Below are 20435 nucleotides of genomic sequence, written 5' to 3'. Positions count from 1 at the left end.
CCTTAGTTTTTAGCTATTCTAACTTTTATGTATTCTTCTCTTCGGGGTTGAGTTCCTCAGTAGTCCATATCTTTTTATCTTTAAGTTTTTTGGGTGAAGACCCTAACCTTATCACTTTTATAATGATAAATTTCTTCTATACGAGTACATTGTCTTGAAACTGAGGTAAATACTAGCTTCCAACCAAATATTGACACTATTGCATGTAGTAACTGCTTGATCTAGGATGTCTCCATCTATGTACTATGCATTAGGTAAATCACCCACACAAATCTCATTAGGGATTTGAATTAACTTAGTTCTTTTCCTTCAACTTTGGTTGTGATTTTCAATTTTGTGTGTTCTCTCAAGATGTCCTTGACTTAAAATTTTATGTGTTCTCTCAAGACTTCCTTGTCCACCTATTAATAGTCTTCTATGAATCTTGCTTCTTCACTCTACTTAAACCTATTCAACAAACTCTTCTTTGCATAGAGTCCCTTCTAATAGGCTTAGCTTTTTTTCAAGGGTCAAGAGATGAACTTTCAAGTATCTAGCAGGCTTGGTTTAGGGTTTAGAGATGGAGTTCCAAAATCGTTAGGTTATTCCCCAAGTGTGGTAGTGTCTTTTTCATGTTTAATTGATTTGTTCAAGTAGGTACAAGTACCACGTCTCCTTTAACCGAGTGCCCGGGGTCTTTTTGCCAATGCCACACACTTGCAAAGGAAAATTTGTTCGAGACACCACATTGGTGGAGCAATGTGGTTGGGCTAAGCATGGTATGAGATTGTGTGAACCTACTCTTAGCAAGACAGAGAGAGAGAGAGAGAGAGAGAGAGAGAGAGAGAGAGAGAGAGAGAGAGAGTATTTATAGAAATAATCATTACACACTCAAAATATGTATTCCAAGTTTTTTTTTTTTCATGTCAAGTCTATTGTTGAACCTTAAGAGTATATGTTCTAAAAACTATTATTCAAAGCATTAAAAATATGTTTGAAATACTCAAAATGGTCTCTCTTCTTGGCTATACTTTAGCTCACATATGGAAATACTTATCCATTTACCACCCATAATTGAGAAAATGCCAATTTGGTTACATGCTTACAAGAAGCATAATTAGTGGTTACGTGCTTACAAAAACAGAAAGAGGTAGATCACTAGCTTTGCATTGAAGATACAAAACTAGTGCTTGGCAACTGATCCCGCATACATACCACCAGCATAATTTAGAGTAGTTTTATAGAGTGGAAGATCTTGCGTATAATAATTTCTGAGATACTCACCAAACATAATTTCTCTAAAAATGGGCGGATTCTTCTCATTGACCAAAGCAAGCAAAGGTGCAATTTTGGTATCCTCTCGTGGCCCAAAGAAAGCACCTAGGGAGATCCTTGCCTTATCTTTGTTCACTACAGCTCTATGCTCAATACTTTTGTACTTTGCATTGGTTAAGATCTGCAAACAAAAAGTGCTAACAATATCATTTCATTTCTATTATTAATTGAGTTGCACTAACATAAGCTTTTAATTTGGATTTAACTATCACCTTTAACTTTTTATCCGATATGAGTCCTAGAATCTCACTACCTAAATGAGAATGAGTTCCACTGCAGAGATAACAAGGGTACCTCGATTTGATCAGCGACATTGACAACAAAGGCGTTGGGAAGAGCATGAACCGCCAGCCATTTGTCATCCTTTTTTATTTGTAAACCGGGCACATCGTCGGGTAAGAGGATGGTAAGGCTGCTGACATCGGAGTGTGAGCTGAGGCCAAACACGAGGCTAGGGTCGGCGGGGCAAGGGGGGTAGAAATTGTTCACAAGCACAAGCCGTTCAAGGCCAGGCACTTGGTCTTGGATATACTCTTTGCTCAATCCCAGGCTTTCAAAGATGGCCTGGTAGAGGAGGGCCGCGAGCTCGTCTATGGCGGCCTGGTATTCCAGAACCTCCTCTCTGCACAAGCAGAGAGAGAGATGGAAGGCTTACAAGAAGAAGAAGAAGAAAAAAACATACGAAGGCTCTAGGAAAGCAGCGGAAAAGCAAATGCTGATAACAACCTTAGTATTTCTGGTGGTGAAGGAAAAAAAAAAGCAAATGAAGGCTCTAGGAAAGCAGCGCAAAAGCACATGCTACCTGAGTATTTCGGGTGCAGTTTGGAAGCCATTGCAAATGCCTGGGCGCCGCCTGATGACAAGCGTGTCTTTCCAGTCCGGGGACCGATGGCGAAGGTGACGCACTCCCGGCAGATATATTACACAGCTTGGCTGCAGTTGGTAGCTCGTAGAACCTCCTCACCGCACTCATAATCTTGACGGTATCTACTCCGTGGTTCACGACCTGCACATTTATCACAATTAACGTAGTACCGCCCTCGACAACCATAGTTTCGCCAATAATTAATCAAAACCCCCCTTCCCCGCCCAGATAATTACTTGGACGAAACCCCACTCCTCGCAGGCCCGCCCGATCTCAGCAACTCGGGCGTGCGACACGTCTATCATAGGGATCTCTTCGTTCGTGCACACTTCTTGCAAGGCCGGACGCTCGTCAATTGACCTCACGTAGTGGGCGGGCACGCCCGTCATGCCTTCGCGTACGCCCACAGTATAAATTTGGTAACCACCTTGGAACCAAATGACTAAAAAGTTACAAATTGTAATCTAATTTAGATTGATGATTACCATTTGGTAACTTTACACTAGTAAAAAATTACCAAATGATAACTCACCTTTTAAGAAAATTACCATTAGGGTTTTTCTATAAGCCTATATGATGCATGCTTAACAAGGCTCAAATTGATAACTTGAGGCTCACCAAGTAGAAATCACTATAATATCTTGCTATTTTTTCCAAATTCTCTCAATAACTGATAGAAATAGCTTTAATTTTTTGAAACTCATACAACATCTAGCATGTATGAAAGAAATAAAGAGATCTTTGGAAACTTTAAGATCTAAAAAATTACCAAATTGTAACTCAAATTTTGGAATATGTTACCAATGGTAATTTAATGAAAATCTCAAATTTATACTATGCGTACGCCGAAGCCATCTTTTCGGGAAAGAGGCACAGAGAAAGAGAATGAAAAACGAGCGTGGAAGACCGTCCTTTTAAATGCTTACCTTGAAGGCAGCGTCCTACAAGCGCGGGCCGCGACGGGCGTGACAATCATTCACGCGCGTCATTTAAGCAGCGTACTACAAGCGCGATCAGCGTGGGCCGGGTACACCCTACCATTACCAGTGTTCACTAAAAACATTTTTTACAACTAATACAAAAACCTTTGGTTTTAACTATGCTAAGGTTTTTTGAATTAGATGAATAATTCAAAACCTTTAGAAAAATTTTAACATTCAAAAAGTTTGCATTTCAAAAAGTAAACATTCACAAAGTTTATATGACAAATGTAAAAAAGTATAAACAACCATAGAGTCGTTTATTAATATCAAAATTTCACTCAGACAAAAGTAAACTTCTCACTCATACAAAGGCACTTGACATCCTTTAAGGTAAGGCTTCATAGACTGGTTAAACTATTATGGATAAGCAAAAAGATAACAGTCTGCCATTATAGCTTTCGATAGGCAAAGTAAAGTAGCAATGTCCATAGGATATGCTAAAAAGCATATATACCATGGATACAAAATTTTAGGAAAGATTAAAATACTATGTGGAACATATTGTGACACTCCATCAATTGACTCTTCAGTATCTGCACAAAGATTAAAAAATTAATGCATTATATTATAGGTTAGTGTAAGATTATAAGATCATTTTACATTACCGTGTTCAACAATCAATGATCAAAAAGGATTTGATTTTCTTCCAACTTCATGGTCAGAAAACCGATATCTTGCATAAGGAAAAAAGTAAGAATATAGAAATATTATAAAAAAAACCCAATGGTAATCTTGCTCCAATAATACTCACTAGTATTGTGTAGTTCCATAGATATGCCTTGATGTTTTACAAGCATTCCTCCATGCCTCCATAGCCTCGGCAATATCAAAATCTTCCACATTTGGACCCTCAATTTATATATGCAACAGTGATTCCAAACTTCTTGTCTCAAGTTTGTTTCTTAAATGTGTTTTGATGTTATTTTGTGCAGAAAAACCCCTTTCACAAATTGCCATACTAGAGCACTAGATCATGGTAATTTGACTCAAGCACAATAAGTTTGCATATTTTTCCTTAAGCAAAGTATTCCAACTAATGCGTGTCCAAGTTTCACGCAAAGGGAGATTTTTTCAATCCAGAGCTGCTTGCACTTTGAACACTTGAAATTCTCTTTTTATGCATCTCTCATCCACAAGGTTTACACACATTTCTCCATTAACTATCTCTTTTGGCCGTGCATAAAAGTCAACCAACGCATTCATTTCTTCAACCCCATATGCTTTCAAAAGCTTTCCACTCGGGAATGAAGATGGACATAAAATCTTCAAGTTGACCAAGACCTCATTGTCCACAAATCTTTGCTTTAAGGAATCCATTAGCAATGTGCAATACTCTTTTTGAAACCCTATTGCAATTACAAGGTCAGAACCTATGGCACATCTCTCGATTTTAACTCCTCTAAAATGATCATCTTTGATGGATGCTCTAAGTGCCGCAAGTTGACCATTCTTTGATCCATATTCGGGGATCAAGGGAAAACCCTTGCTATCATGTTGCCATGCATTCATGTCAATCAAAGGATCCACAATGAATTCCAGTCTCATAGCACCAATTATTGCAGTTACCAAACTAGAAACTGCGGTGATATCAATAAAATCATTTTGAAAAGCAAGACTCAAATGTGTAACATGCTCTAGCAAGTCGCAAAGAAAGTGCAAACAATATATGAACTCAAATGTGCATACTCTCTCAAACACTACAAGACAATCATTGTTTTTGGGTGGTTAGTTTCCATGCCTGGTCGCGTCATATATGTGCGTCGAAAAATGCGTGGAAAAAGGTGTCGAAATAACATTCGAAATATGCCTGAAAAAAGTCATCGGAATAAGCATCGAAATAACAGTCAAAATTTTCTTTTTTCAAAAAATTGAATTTATATATAATATTTGCTAGTTCCCATCTTGGGGTGTGTTTTAGCCTTCTCTTTCTACCTCTTTGCAAGCATATGTGGCTATGAGAGAGAGAGAGAGAGAGAGAGAGAGAGAGAGAGAGAGAGATGATCAGAGAGAAAGAGATAGATAAAGAGAGAGAGAGAGAGAGGGGGGGGAGCCGAGGGAGAGAGGAGGGTATAACTTCCATCACGCTCTTTGAAGGAGAAAAAATGCTAGCTCCTCCTTCTCATCACTAAGGTGCAATTAAGAAAGTGCTTTATTTTACAATGAAATTAAAGTTCATCATCAACTTGCTCGTCCTCAGCGAGATCCATGGCTCCAAATAAATATATTTCTAGAAATACTCCATCATTGTTGTCAATTGATGGATCCAGTTGTCTTGTCAATTGGTGGAAGTGGTTGTCTTGTAGCAGTAGAAGGTAATTCATCCATGTCGTCATCCTCTTATAGCCCTAGTATGAGAGCTGTCGATGCATCATGATCATACTCAGCTTGAATCTCTTCTTCTTTTGGATTATCTCTAGTGTCTGTTTCTCGTTCAAGATGTATTTGCTCAATGAGTACACCTTCATCCGATCCTAATCCCATGTGAGCCTCACCTACTTCCTCAAGTAGTATGTCTTCTTCTTATTGTTCAATAGGTGCTAGTTGTGTATTCTCAACCATCTCATGATCTGGAGGGAGTTTCTCAGCATTTGGCAAATAGTCAACTGCTATTTTCACCTCTTCAAATATTTGTTTTCCACGTGGATTTATTTGAATCACAAACAACCATTTATGATATGTGGGGTCTTCCACAAAGATGACTTGCTCACAGTGCTGTGGTAGCACAAATGTGTCCCTTTGGTCAGTCCATATCTTTGTGCGGTCTACTTGAAGAAATCCACACTTGTCTTTGCATACAGTTACTTGCGCCCCTTGAGTTACCAGCTTGAACCATTTCACATAAAAAATGAACATATCAAACTTCCTGAATCCAACCTTGATAATATCTTGGATTGTTCCATAATAATCTAGCATGCCTACTTCAGTATTGCCATCACTTGCACTTGAACGACTTTCTTTCATGAAATTAGCCTTTACACCACAATCAAATGTTATTCTCTTTTTGTCTATTCATTCTACTCGAAAGTGACGTCTGCGTGACCAAATTGCCCCCAACTTATGATACTGTAAGCACAATAAATAAGTACTTTTATTGTATGAATTCACGAAAGCACAACATAAAAAAGACAATGCATAGATATCTCTAACTCACATACATGGAAATCACAACCATATGCAAGCTCCTCCTCCTCATTACTTATTGATTCACCATTGCGTTTAGCTTGTAATATGGTTTGCTCGAGCCATTCATTAGAAGGAAAGTCTGGAAGAAGTGCAAGTTCTGTTGGGTGGTGTACGGTAGTGTGCAGGTTGTTCGACTCCTTCTAAAACTCAAATGAGCTTGGTCCCTTTCAGCCTTCACCAAGCTATATCTCTCGATCCATTTCTCCATAGCATGTGAGTTTAAGATACAAAATTTATTCATCTTCTCACGCAATGCTACATCCATTGTTCTCACAAGGCCTTTCCCTTGTGGCTCTTCCCCAACTAGTCGATTATCTTCTTCTTGTGTCCATAATCTTGGCATATCAGGATCAGACGTACTGAGAAATTTAGTTATATATACAAGTGATTCTTGAACAAGCCATCCCGCTACCATACTACCTTCAGGACGAGCTCTTTGACGAACAAATCCTTTAAGTGTCTTCATAAGTCTCTCCAAGAAAAACATCCATTGGCTATGGACAACCCCAGCCCAGCAACCTCATCAACCACATGAACTAGTTAGTGCAATTGAATGGTTAAAAAACTTGTTGGAAAGTATTTCTCAGCCATTGTAACAGCCTCGATGGAGTTTTTTGTCCTGCTTCCAATGTGTCTCTACTAATCTCTTTCCTTGATATCCAACGTACCACTGCACCAATTTTATAAATTGTTGCTCTAATGTCATCATTGAGGCAATCCTTGATGGCTATAGGAAGTACGAATTGCAAGAATTTATGCCAATCATGACTCTTCAAGCCACTAAGCTCATCATCCTTTGTAAATGCTCCCTTCAGCAATGCATGTATCCTACAAGGGTACGAAAATCACTAATGCACTTCTTTACACACCGTTGCTCATCCTTTGTCCTGGATACACATAAGGGTCCTTAACGTGCTTGAATGGTGCAAGAACCTACCTATTTAATGTGCTTGAATCGTGCAACCACCTACCTACTTATATGTAAAACAAAAGTAGAAACAATATGTTGTGCAAGAAAGAGTATCTAAAGGAGAGGGAATCAGGCTTAACCATGTTCCATTGTGTGTTAGTTTTGCGAGATCATCACCACATGATGTAGCTCACACAAATCACTATCACATACATCATCATCATCATGTGCATATGTGTCTATGTCATCTTATCGTCATGTGCACATGTATTACTATTATCATGTGCAAATGTATCATCGTGTGTATGTGTGTGTGATACATCAATAATATCATAGGTGTGTGCGGTACATCATCATGTGTATGAGTATAAGATACATCATCATCATGTGTATGAGTACATCATCATGTGTATGAGTATTAGATACATCATCATCATCTAGATCCATATGAATGTAATCTATACCATCAAGAACATAATCATGGTGGCTTAAGATTGTTGGATACTCGTACAAGTCACCAAAATAAGACTTATCCCATGCGAACAATGTCAAACCATTTGTGTCAAGGTAACCAAGAAACGAGTTAATTGAGTCATCGTGTGTGGACCATTTAGAACATCTGGCACATATATCCTCCTCATCCAAATAACGCCTCAAATGACTAGGCAACAAACCTGCAAGCTTGAACATCCAACAATGGCATGAGTATGTGTGAGCTCGATGAAAGATATGTGAGCCATGACACAAAATGGCAATTTAAAATATCAATCATAGAGCTATGATGTTAATGCCTGAGAAACCCTCCTAAGATTAGGATCTCAGATGGTAATATAGTGATGTCGATGAACGATGATGGTTTGCAAAACAACATGTCGGTCCAATGAAGGATAGTAGTAGTGAATCATGGCTATGCATGAACACCACCCTTGGACAAATCCCAAAGCGTGTGAACATACCAAACCAATCACAAGGTGTGTTAAAAAAAAAGCCTGCAAAAGTACCCCTAGGTGTACAAACACTCCTCAAAGCACACAAGATGTCAAAACATGTCCACAAGATGTATAAACATGTCCATAATTCACTAATACATGTGAACAAGGCTAAATAAATCCAAAGGTGTGTGAATGAAACACAAGATTGTGAACAACAATGCGGAATTCCCACAAATGAACTACAACATGCGATAAGGCTCGATAATGCACATAATGTCACACCATGTGTGAAAGGTCCTCAAAGAATGGTTGCATGTGAATAATATCCACAAAATATAAGGCACATGAACACCCCTCACAAATTTCCCAAGTGAGAATGAAAACCCCACAACATACAAAAGCTATGTTGCAGCCTGCGTGTGAACACCTTTGTGTAAAGGTAGGAATGAAGAGGAGTCAGTGTGAATGGAAAAGAGTCAAATGTAACAAAAGACAAGGTATGTGTGAATGCCAACGTATCTACTCCACAATCATAACTGCATTTGTACAAAGTTTACCTCAACTATATAAACCAAAAATCACACTTGATGATCCTTAGAAGAAAGGTGATGAAGCATGCAGTTGGTGGGAGCCCTATGCTACATTGATGTGCTACGCGCATTGTGGCATCAATAGTTCCTTCAGCTTAAAAATGTGAGCTTGAATACAGTGACAATTTTCCTGCCTAGATGAGAGCTCAAAGCTCTATGATGCCAATCCTTCCTTGATGATGTTCAAGAAGGAACCCATGGGAAAGCCCCATCTTTGGTTTCATAGTAGCAAATATCTTACTGTGGTTGTTAGCTTGTGCGCCATCAAAAATAAGTAGTAGTACAAGGTCTATCTCAAAGAAAAGTCTTCAGAACAGCATCACCTAAGGCCCCTAATTCTCTAGTCAAACTTGTTGCTTTCACTACCAACTTGGAGTCTCTCCTCGAGCTAATATTTACTTTCACATCTATGTTAGCAGTAGCAAGAGAGTCATGTAGGTTCTTAATTCATCTATTGCGACATCTAATGAAAGAACCAAAATGTATATTCTTATATTATCACACATCCCCATAATTCTCATCACATTGCTTGACTTTAGCTACCTTATTAACTAGGTTGTCGCTTAAACTCTTGAGATGCTCTACATAATCCTTAATTAGCTTAGAACTAGTCCCTTGAGATATGGTACTAAGAATTTCATTTTCTCCTATTAAAGCATCAAAGATTAAGCACTTCTCACACTAATTAGCATTAATCTTTGTTGTCAGTCATTTTCTTGATCAAGAAACTATCTTAATGGTCGTTAAGCATTAATTGTTTGCATAATCAATGACTTAATCAAGCTTGACTCAATAACAATTAAGTTACAAGATAGAAACTTGTACTCATAGACAAGCTTGTGATCTACTTGTTTTCATTACTTAAAATGGCCCCCTTTTATATGAGGAGAGTACATGTTGGCTTTGCTTACTTATGTGGGATAATTTCACTAGGTGACTTGGCACTCTAACATCACTCATTTTAACAAAATCTTCAACAAAACTATAATCTTCAATGTACCAAGATCTACTCGGCAACCTTCAATATTTTTCAAACTACCTAGACCTCCAAAAACTAGGTAAATGTTGAAGGAAACTATGATTTATGAATAGATTTGATATAAAGAAACACTTAAAAAGCTCTATCTAGATTAAGGTTTTTAGAAATGGTGATTAGTAGAAACTCAAAAATGGTTAACCATTAATATCACTGCTAATCCTCTCAAAATGGAAAAAATAAAAATCTAAAAAACTATGTAAAGCTTAATTTGTAAATGATTAAGTCGTAATCACTCTCTAATTAAAACATCACAATCAAAGCCAAGAGCTTTGATACCAATGCAATGCAAAGAATCTAGGGTTGTACTCATTAGTATGGACACACAAGTGCTAATTATCATAGAGGGTAGCCACCTAAACATGGAAAGACTACCATGAATCAGCTATATATCCATGAGCTCCCAAGAAAAGACATAATAGTCATAAAGTGCTAAAAAGAGTACAATATCTTAGGGTTGGTGCTGAAAAATGAACAATAGTCCTAAGACTGGTGGCTTTTATAGTCCCAAGGCTGACATGACCCAACACCACATGTGTAAATGCCCATAAGCCCCATGTGCCTAGGCCCATCCCCCATGTGCATGTGTATCCTAAAATCCCCTTTGTTATACTATACTTTATTTAATAAAAAATATGTCAAAAATAATTGATATCCCAAAAATAATTACTATACATTAGCTTTAATTATGAATGGCTATACGATATGCCTAAAATAATATTTTATTTTATTTAACAAAAAATCCTAAGTGGCACACCTATTGTTATGATTTGATCTATGGTATGTATGGCTCCTAAGTATATTACTATGATTTATCTAATAATGCATGGCTCCTAAGTATATTACTATGATTTGATCTATGGTATGTATGGCTCCTAAGTATATTACTATGATTTGATCTATGGTATGTATGGCTCCTAAGTATATTACTATGATTTATCTAATAAAACATTTTAGAGCTATGATATGGGTTTATGTTATGCTTATTTTTTATATAAACATAATTATTGTCTTAAAAGTTCTACCCAAGGCTCAAGATTGTAACCCTCGCAAGCCATCTACGTGAAGTTTTGGATAAAATTGTTGAGATTAGAGAAGGATGGAGTAAATTTAGGAAAAAAATGATTCAAATTTTTACATGTTAAAGTTTAAACCATCAACCCACGATCATGGAAATTGAATGAATACCACTATACTGGTCGCAATGTATACAATTTTCATATTCAACACCAATATCATGTTACGTAAAACCATGATAGTGGTGTGTAATTACCATCTTCCGTTCTAAAGCGTGGGATGGGGGAAAAAAAGTAGACGTAGCCTAAGATCCTAATATATAAACACCAAGATCATGGTATATAAAAAAAGCAGAGACTTGTAGCCTATGATCCTAATATATAAACACCAAGATCATGGTATATAAAACCATAATAGTGGTGTGCAATTAAAACAATCTTGGTCTTTCATTCTAAAGCATGGGGTGGACAAAAAAAAGGAGAGACGTGTTGCCCATGTTATCCCACTCTACTTGATAGAAAACATTACTTTGTTGATCCATTAGAGGTAAGGGAGAGAAGAAAAACTAGATCATAGTGATTCAAGAAGTTAACAACATTGCTTTAATTATGATGAAGTGATTTATCCACATACATAAAAATTTGAAAAAAGATTAGATGAATATAAAGAATCACCATATATTATCATAGTGATTTATCCACACATAAAAAAATCAAAATAAGATTAGATGAATATGAAGAATATCGATATGCATTATATTACAAAAGAGTACAACTTCTACTTTGCTAACCCAACAACTCTAGGTTTAGCATGAAAGTACATCATAAATTAAAAAACAAAAGCAACCCAGCTACACCGCATTTACTCGTGCTATCACTATTTGAATCCACATCAAAAACTAGGCCACGGGCATGGGCCCCCAGCCTGGGGCACAACATGTGCATGGGCCTCGACCTGCAGCTTGGGACAAACCAAATCTCTACTCTGCAGTGTCAACATGTGGAGTCCATTTGTAGAGTCTCTCCTGGGTAGTCCTAGACTCTAAATCCCTGGTAAAGAGATGGCCACATGCAATCATGCAAGCACCTATCCCATCAATCGGCACCATGCAGAGGGTAGTCCACACGTGCATTTTTTTAAGCATGGCTAGCCAACTAGTGACAATCAGCACCATGCAGAGTGGTACATGCATTCTTCGGAGCATGGCTAACCAACTGACGATGCACCCTCAAACCTCTCTTGCTGATCGAGGATAAAGAGCAACATATGGATGAGTGAAAATACCACCTGCATTATCAACAAGTTGTGCTCTACTCTATGCTATGAAATTCATCATCGCATCACTTCATCGGTGAGCTGTTGCCACTTGAGATTTCAACTGCTCTGCATCAGATGTTGCTCGTGAGACCACCTTAGCATTGGCTTGTTCTAGCTCATCTTTTGCTTTCTCCGGTTCCAATCTGACATATTGCAAACTAAGCAGAGAGAGCCTTAGTGTTGCATCCTCTTCTCTATGCCTAGACTCTTTCCTCATCTCTACTGAGTCTCTACTCTGACCTACTCCAACTATTCTATGTCTCTCTACTATGCTTATGTCTATGAAAAAAGACGGAATGAAAAGATTGAGGGAGGAGAGAAAGCCTAAGATTTTGCAAGAACACACACTCTCACAACAATAGAGAAGACACACACAGAGATGGAAGTATAAAATCTTCTTCTTCGTATTTCTCTTAGTGTGGGTCTACAAAAGATAAGTGAAAACCAACATAAGTACTAGAAGACTATGTACAAGTGGTTCATAATGTGAAGATGCTAAGTAGGTGACATGGTAAGATAAGTATGCCATAGCTTGATTGGACTAGGTAGGTATAGTCCTTAGCTATAGAATCAATGGCGAAGAGTTGTCATGTCAGTTACCAAATGTGCTAGTGGTGTAAAGGTGGAATGGTCACCCAAGCACATTACAAGTGTCATCTCATGTTGAGATTGACATCACACTCCCTCTAATGCTTAAATCCAGCTCCAAGACTCCAAGCATAGTGCAGAATTTGTGAATCTCTCTTGCTGCAAATGTCAACTACATGCCCCTCCATCTTGATGTACACGAGATCAACATCTCCTGTGAATACCTTCTCTATGATGAAGTGATAATGGACCTCTATGTGTTTGTTCTATATGCATGAGAAACATTAGGTTCTTGTCTAACTGTTTGCTACTAAGGTTATTGTAATAGATGACAACTTGCCTGTCCATATGCATCCCTAAATCTCCAAGTATTTTTGTCAACTCACCCAAATACGTTATTTCAAACTTTTCCTTGAGGAGACCCTTTATTTAAAGAATCAACTTTCTCTTTCACTTCCAACAATCACGTTATCCAAATAGATAGTGATAATCATAATCTCCTTATCACTCTTTCACACATAGATAGTGATAATCATAATCTCCTTATCACTCTTTCTCAATCACGTTATCCACATAGATAGTGATAATCATAATCTCCTTATCACTCTTTCACACATAGAGTGAATGATGAGCATTTGACAAATGAAATCCAATGGTGATAAGATACTGTGCAATCTTAACATGCCATGCTCTCGATTCCTTTTTCAAGCCATACAAGGCTTTACGTAGCTTGCACACATAATCTGGGTGACTCAAATCCTCATAACCAGGTAGTTGTGGTAAAAATATACTACTTCTTGCAACTCACCATGGGGTGAAAAAAAGAATTGGTGTCAAAAAAGCAATTTCCCCGCAAGGGTGATTGAACACACATAAAGCATTGGCATTTTTAGAGATTTAGAGCCCAAAATTGATTTTTAAATGAAAGGTAAAGCTTTAATTTTAAATAAAACTTTAGAGACGTGTTTCATTACAATCCCCTACCTCTCTTTGTTGTAACCATCATGGACCCCTTCTCTCTCTCTCTCTCTCTCTCTAACAACACACACACACACACACATAGATCCAAGTTGAATTTTAAATGAAAGGCAAAGCTTCAATTCTAAATAAACCTTTAGGGATGTGGGTTGTTACACTCCCCCACCTCTCTTTTTTTGCAACCATCCTCTTGCGGACCCCTTCTCTCTATCTCTCTCTCTCTCTCTCTCTCTCTCTCTCTCTCACACACACACACACACACACACACACACACAGATGTAGTATACAAAGATGGAGCACACAGACATGATAGTATTATAAAAGGAATATGTTGAGGGAGTTTATCTCTCAAAGGGTTTAGGGATACCTCGCGGGGTCACTCATAAATATGTAACCGTAGCACATGGGTTCAACTGAAGGGATTTTTAAAATGCTTTTTTAACACATTTTTTAGATCCAAAAGGCTACCATTTAAAGGGGGTATGCACAGATTGAATAGAAAAAGGGTGTGTTTTATTCATGAAAAATTCACAGATAAGGGGTTTTTAAAGTAGGCCTTAAACGCACATGATACAGAGGGTTTACATATATTGAACCCCCCAAGAGGAATACAAGCAATACAAGAGCTTGAAGTTGGAGTGGGTATATCAACACCTTACATTTAGCTTTGCAAGGTTTAGAAGGGGTACATATTTATCCTAATTTTGATCAGGTTAGGTGTAGTGTGCATACAACAAGAAGGGCTGGCATTGTTACCTCACTCTTACCATTCAACTCACCTCAAAGGGAGGTCATAAGGGCATGGGAAGCAGGCAAGAGAAGGGAACAAAGGGAGAAGAGGAAAATAAAAATGCAACTTGAGTCCAAATTTGACGAGAGTACTAAGAAGGAAAAACTTGTCGACAAGATTGTTTGTAGCTTAGTAAGACACTTGAAGAGTTTTGAGAAGAATACAGGGTCTGAGATTATGCAACCAGTGTTGTGTGGACCGTGCATTTCAAGATTTATGGAGGAGCAGCATGCAAGGGGGAAATTTCTTATGGCACTTAAGGAGTCAATACAATCACTAAGGAATGCAAATTTCTTATGGCACTTAAGGAGTCAATACAATCACTAAAGAATGCGAATTTCTTATGACACTTAAGGAATCAATACAATCACTAAAGAATGCAAAATTTGGCGATGAAATATTTGTCAAGAGAAGCACACCAACTTGTTTATTTAGTGAGTTTTCATCAAGGCATGACCTTATCATCACTCATACATCTAGATTATTAGACTGACATACTAAAACCATTTACAAATCCCAAAATATACTATTATGTGATGGTGCAAGCAACATCCAAATTCAGGCAAGCTAAATGTTGCAAAGGATTTAGTGGTTGGCTTTTGCATAGAGAAAACTCACATATCATTGAATAAGAAAGACATTTGCTGCCAATGAATTGGAAGAAGGGTAAATAGTGAGCACCCTATCCATTTCCTTGATGAACCACAGGTAAGACTTAACTTGGTAATAGACCTAATTACTAGCATATGTTTTACTACATGAGTGGCTTCTTATTGCACTTTCATTAGCACGTAGAGCTGCATATACTTCTACACCAAGTATGACATGTTTAATGTGCTTTATCTATGCTCTTACATAGAGAATATATTCTCTCTATCACATAAAACATGCATTATAACAAATAAAATATGTTGTATATTCCATGGAGTGAGCTATAGAGTCTACAAAACATAGAAGAAGCACATCCAAGTACAACCTCTTAGCACTTGTACTACATCCTTTTTGCTTCAAATCATTGAAAATCTACTTGAAAACATAAAAATAACATATGAACCCTTCCCTATTGCTTGAAAGCATGTATATTCTGGTTGAAAACACAATGAATGTACATAAAGATCCTTCTTTGCGCTTGAAAGATCACCCCTTTTTCTTTTAAGCACAACCCAAACACATAATAAGTTGTTAGAGTGCTTAAAATAACATTTAAGAAGCCTCAAACATAATTTGTGTGCTTGAAAGCACATGCTATAACCTACAAAGCACAAAGCAAACACAAAAAGCACATGCTATAACCTACTATAATCTACAAAACATAAAGCAAACACATGATTCTCACTCTCTGCATTTTATATGCTAGAAATCACAATAAATATACTTATTATCATAGATTGTGTGCTTGAAATCACCTATTGTTGTAAGCTTCATGTGACATTATACATGTTTTCAAGCATCATATAGTCTCAATTTTATCATGTGAGTTGAACCATATTATCGTGTGGTTTCCACCATACCTAGATGGTGGATGTCTTTTTGTGTTCTTCTTGGCATGCAAGCTATGCTCTCTCATGACACATGAATTATTAGGTGTTTAAAGAAGAACATTATGTGGTGATAATGTTTTCTTTTTGAGATATAAGGCTGTAATTTTTTGATAATTGCTTGTTTTAGCACATAGCCTTTGGCTTTGAATGTGCTGATAAATTTTTTTTTTAGTTTCAAAAAGGCCAATCCTGATGTAGATATTGGACAACAGAGTTTTGAGAAGCTAAAACTAGTGGAAAGATAGGAACACTTGTTGCTGCATACAACACATGCATACGATCTACTACAAGGATGCCTTGAATCAGGTACGATCTTCTACATTTGGACTTCATGGACCGTCATGAAACTATACATGTAGCTCATGTATATCAAATGTGGAGATAAAAAATTGTGGGGCTTATAAGCATGTCATCACAAGTGTGACAACATTGTGGGAATGTTGTGTTTGCCCCAAAGAAGAGAATTCAAAGTATCATCGATTGAAATGCCTTATGGGTGAATGTACGTCATGCGGGCCATGTAGGAAACTTCTAATATGCCCTCTTGAAGTAACAAGCACACTAAGAGTCATCCATATTGAAGAGTTTGAGGATATTTTTGTGAAAATTAAAAAGAAGGGGATATCAATTCTTAAAGACAAGAACAATGTTGTGAAAGATGGGACCAACAAAGAGGGTAATGGTGATGTTGGCAGTAGCAAGAAGGGAAATGACATTAGCAAAAAGGGAAGTAATTGAAGCAAAAAGAGCAATGTTGGTAGTAGCAAGAAAGGAAAGGACAATAGAAGCCCCACAAGGGAAAGGAAAGCACGAACAAAGTAGGGAGAGGATGGCTATAACAAAGAAGGATAGGAAAACAACAATAAGAAGGGAAGGGAGATTTGCAATGAACAAGAGAAGCACTTAAAGAGGAAGGTTTTATCTCTCAAAGAGTTATCAATAGATGAAATTTTGAAGATGCTAAAGACCCACAATACACAGTTCATCAAGCACAATTTTATATATGGGTGGCAAGAAGATCAATTGAAAGAATGCTTGAAGAATTTCCCAGAAGATGTCATTTTGTTTGTATTTTATTTTGCTAAAAACTACACATTCAAAGAGTAGAACTGAAAAGATGCCTGGGGGAAGAGAGCTTGAGCTCTTGCAAGCACACACACACACTCACAAAACCCTAATAGAGAACACACAAGGTGAGAGGCTGAAAATCTTCTTCTTCTTCACTCAACACTCAACACACCATATACAAGAATAAGAGTACACACAATATGAAAGGTACTCAACCAAATACATACACGGGTTCTCTATAGTGTGAACCCAACTAAATGAGCTGGCGCTATAACTATGCCAGTCTCTAGAATGGCTATCACACAGCCTGTCATCCCACTGGCCGCATATCACCCAAGATCTCACCAACCATGCCAGTGGTGTAAGTGTGGGGCCTATCCCCCAGGCGGGTCATCAGTGTCCACCGCCTCACTAGACGAGCTCGATATCTCAACAAGAACAAGATCCAATTGATGCATTGTATAATGACCAATGTACCATCTTGCTACACATCACTTACTAATATGCAACTAAAGCCACTATCGAAGGCTAGAGTGGAGATAGGGATGTAGAGGAAACCTTGATGAAAGAGATGCACTTTTACATTTTAGATGATAAAAATCATGACAAACTCTTTGTACAACATTGATTTTGCTACACGTAAAGTGGTTGTAAGAACAAGATTTACATTCAATAAGCATTGGGTGTGGTTAGATGGGTGTGTAGCACAGTTCAAGGCCATGAGACCATCTTATTTTTTTGCAAGGAGTTATGGTCTCACTAATGTAGAGATGACTTGGAATTACCGAGTGATAACTTTGTTGTACCTTTAGAAGCTGAGAACAATGAAGGAGTTAATTTCTATGTTCTCAAATGTTGCAACCCTATAAAAATGGCTGAGCACAGTGAAAGGGATGGATGGAAGACAATGTGTCGTCATAGTTTGTACAATGTTATAGGGTGGTATTACAAAAAGCTGGATGATCAACATTATTGTCTACTAGATGATAAACCAATCGCCATATTACTATCTCATTTAGTAAATTACATTCAATTTCCAATGGAAAAGATGGACAAGGAGTCTAACAAATACTACTTGTTCTTTAAGGTTCATGATGCTATTCTTAATAGCATGCCATATGATGTTGCCAATGTTCGATGACACATCAGATTACTTGCAATAAATTATTTTTAATGCTTTATTAAATCCTTCAAAATCTATTTTGTGTCTGATCTCTTGCACTTCAATTCTTTTTCCCATGATGTTTTTAAATACAGAGTACATCAATCTTGCAATTGTCTTACACATTAGTTTAACTAGGTTTAGGGGTCGCTCCAAATGCTATCAACAAGCATTATTCTGTGTGTATAAAGTGTACAGCCTACAAAGAATCTAAATGTAAAGCACATAGTCAGTGTGTTATAAAGCTTATAAAGCTCTGTTATTTGTGCATTCATGATACCTATACTAACCTGTGTTCTTCAAAGCACAACAGTGCTACAAAGCTCACAATTAGTGTGCTATAAAGCTCATAGTTAGTGTACTATCAAGCACCTAGATGTTACCTAAAGCACAAGAATGTGCATTTATGGATTGTGTTATTTGAATCACATGGTACTTTAAGTATGTCCATACTGTCCTAAGTTGACTGCGTGCTATAAAGCAAAGATTTTGTTTGCATATTGTTTGCTAAAGCACACAATTTGACTGTCAAATATTCTATAGGTTTAGAGGATACCTAAAACACTTTATAGACATATGCAAAAGTGTTTAATTAAAAAATTGGTATGTATAAGAAGCTTAAGATACCGAAAGTTGACATATTGACAATTTCATATAAATATGAGTATCTGTCTTTATAAAAATATGAGTACTTATCGTTTTGTATAAAGACAGATACTCATATAAATATGAGTATATGTCTTTACAAAAAAGAAATATATGTGTTTACAAAAAGATAATTTTTGTCCTGTTAAAAAGTATAAGCTCAGGGGGTTCACCTCTAAGAAATTTTAAATGTATCACTAAGTTCAAGGGGTATTTAAGAAACCCCTTACACTTGTAACATACTTTTATGAATAAAATGACCCCCTTTTTTTCATAAGCTTACGGGTTTTCTTTTCAAAATTGGTTTAAAAAACCCTCCCATAAATGTAATTATGTAACTTTTTTTGAATTAATATACCCCTCTTGATAAACGCACATGCTACACTTACATATTTTTAGGTAAACCCCCCGAGAGTATAAGTAGCTAAGTTCTGGCCAAACAAAATATATAATTGGTCCAGTAAGATGTAATTCCAGCACTTAGCTTCTAGGGGGGGCTACCACTATGGCTTTGCAAACCCTCTTCTTCTTTCTATTCATGCACACATGTTGATACCTCATCACAGGGGGTTGTAAATTTGGTTGCATATCTAACATACTCGATCGAGTTCTCAACATTGTTCCAACCACTCAGCCACTCGAGCAGGGTCCTTGTCAAGTACCACGGATCCTACCTCTCATCACTAGGATCAAAATCCTCGGGGCATATACAAGAATTTTGAAGCTAGGCAGGTACATTTCATAGTCATCCTGTGATAACACATCTGTAAGATGTAAAAGAACATGCATTACATGGCTATGTGTGTTGTATCACTAGAGGTTTATAAAAATCATATACATGATGAGACATCATGCATACCTTTAAAGAACCCTAGCTATTCCCATATTCAGGATTGCCTCCATGTTTTCCTTTACACATGAACTCCGTAATATGATGTCAAATTGTGTCTCTGCCATATTCAAGAAAGTTTCAACATCTGGCCGCAATATGCAAACCAGGTGATGGTTACACACTCTAAAGGTGTGAGTATCTACGATGTACTTTGTCCTCTTCCATGTCTTCATTCTCTTCATTAACAACCCATTTATATCTAGAATCAACAGCTTGCATGTGCAATATGTGGATGTAGGGTTACTTGCAGGGGGCAATGAAGTAGCTGCTTTTAAAACTTCCTTGATGATGACTTTACTCTTTTTACCCTTTTGGGTTAGCTAATTCTGGATACTCCTTCCCCATATCTACCACATCTATAGAGAAATAGTTTACAACATTGATGATAGTCCAAACTGAACCAATGGTTGTCATTGTTGTTGGTTGTTGAGATATCGAGCTCAACTAGTTCTATGGTGGACATTGATGATGCGCTTAGGTGACAGCTTCCCCACTTAAGTCATTAGCATGGTTGGTGAGATTATAGTTGATATGCCACCAATGGATAACGCGTTGTGTGATAGCCACTTTGGAGTACTAGAGTTATGGCATAGTTATAGTGCCAGCTCATATAGTCGGGTTCAC

The 20435-nt window shown here is 37.4% G+C and overlaps 2 protein-coding genes across 2 annotated transcripts in view; one reads left to right on the top strand and one right to left on the bottom strand.

Annotated features, from left to right (window-relative positions):
- The window catches only part of LOC147616722 (protein DMR6-LIKE OXYGENASE 1-like), a 310722-nt gene that overhangs the window by 208568 nt on the left and 81719 nt on the right, over nucleotides 1-20435 (top strand). The window lies entirely within an intron of this gene.
- On the bottom strand, nucleotides 1025-2568 carry LOC147616723 (fe(II)/2-oxoglutarate-dependent dioxygenase 4-like). The gene is made up of 4 exons (XM_086777013.1): nucleotides 2416-2568; nucleotides 2117-2247; nucleotides 1609-1936; nucleotides 1025-1435 (listed from the first exon to the last, which is right to left on the bottom strand). The coding sequence occupies exons 1-4, from the start codon at nucleotides 2566-2568 to the stop codon at nucleotides 1163-1165; spliced, it is 885 nt and encodes a 294-aa protein (XP_086633139.1). The 3' UTR covers nucleotides 1025-1162.

This window comes from Cibotium barometz, chromosome 38 (assembly GCF_041138505.1).
Source record: "Cibotium barometz isolate CiBa-2024 chromosome 38, ASM4113850v1, whole genome shotgun sequence".
Lineage (NCBI taxonomy): Eukaryota > Viridiplantae > Streptophyta > Polypodiopsida > Cyatheales > Cibotiaceae > Cibotium > Cibotium barometz.
This window is presented reverse-complemented; position numbering and strand designations above follow the sequence as displayed.

What these genes read in the sequence shown, in the direction of transcription:
- LOC147616723 (XM_086777013.1), bottom strand. Translation starts at nt 2,568, where the DNA reads ATGACGGGCGTGCCCGCCCACTACGTGAGGTCAATTGACGAGCGTCCG. An exon ending in AGGAGTGGGGTTTCGTCCAA is followed by an intron (nt 2,248 to 2,415) that starts GTAATTATCTGG and finishes TACCAACTGCAG; the next exon opens with CCAAGCTGTGTAATATATCT. An exon ending in ACTGCACCCGAAATACTCAG is followed by an intron (nt 1,937 to 2,116) that starts GTAGCATGTGCT and finishes CTGCTTGTGCAG; the next exon opens with AGAGGAGGTTCTGGAATACC.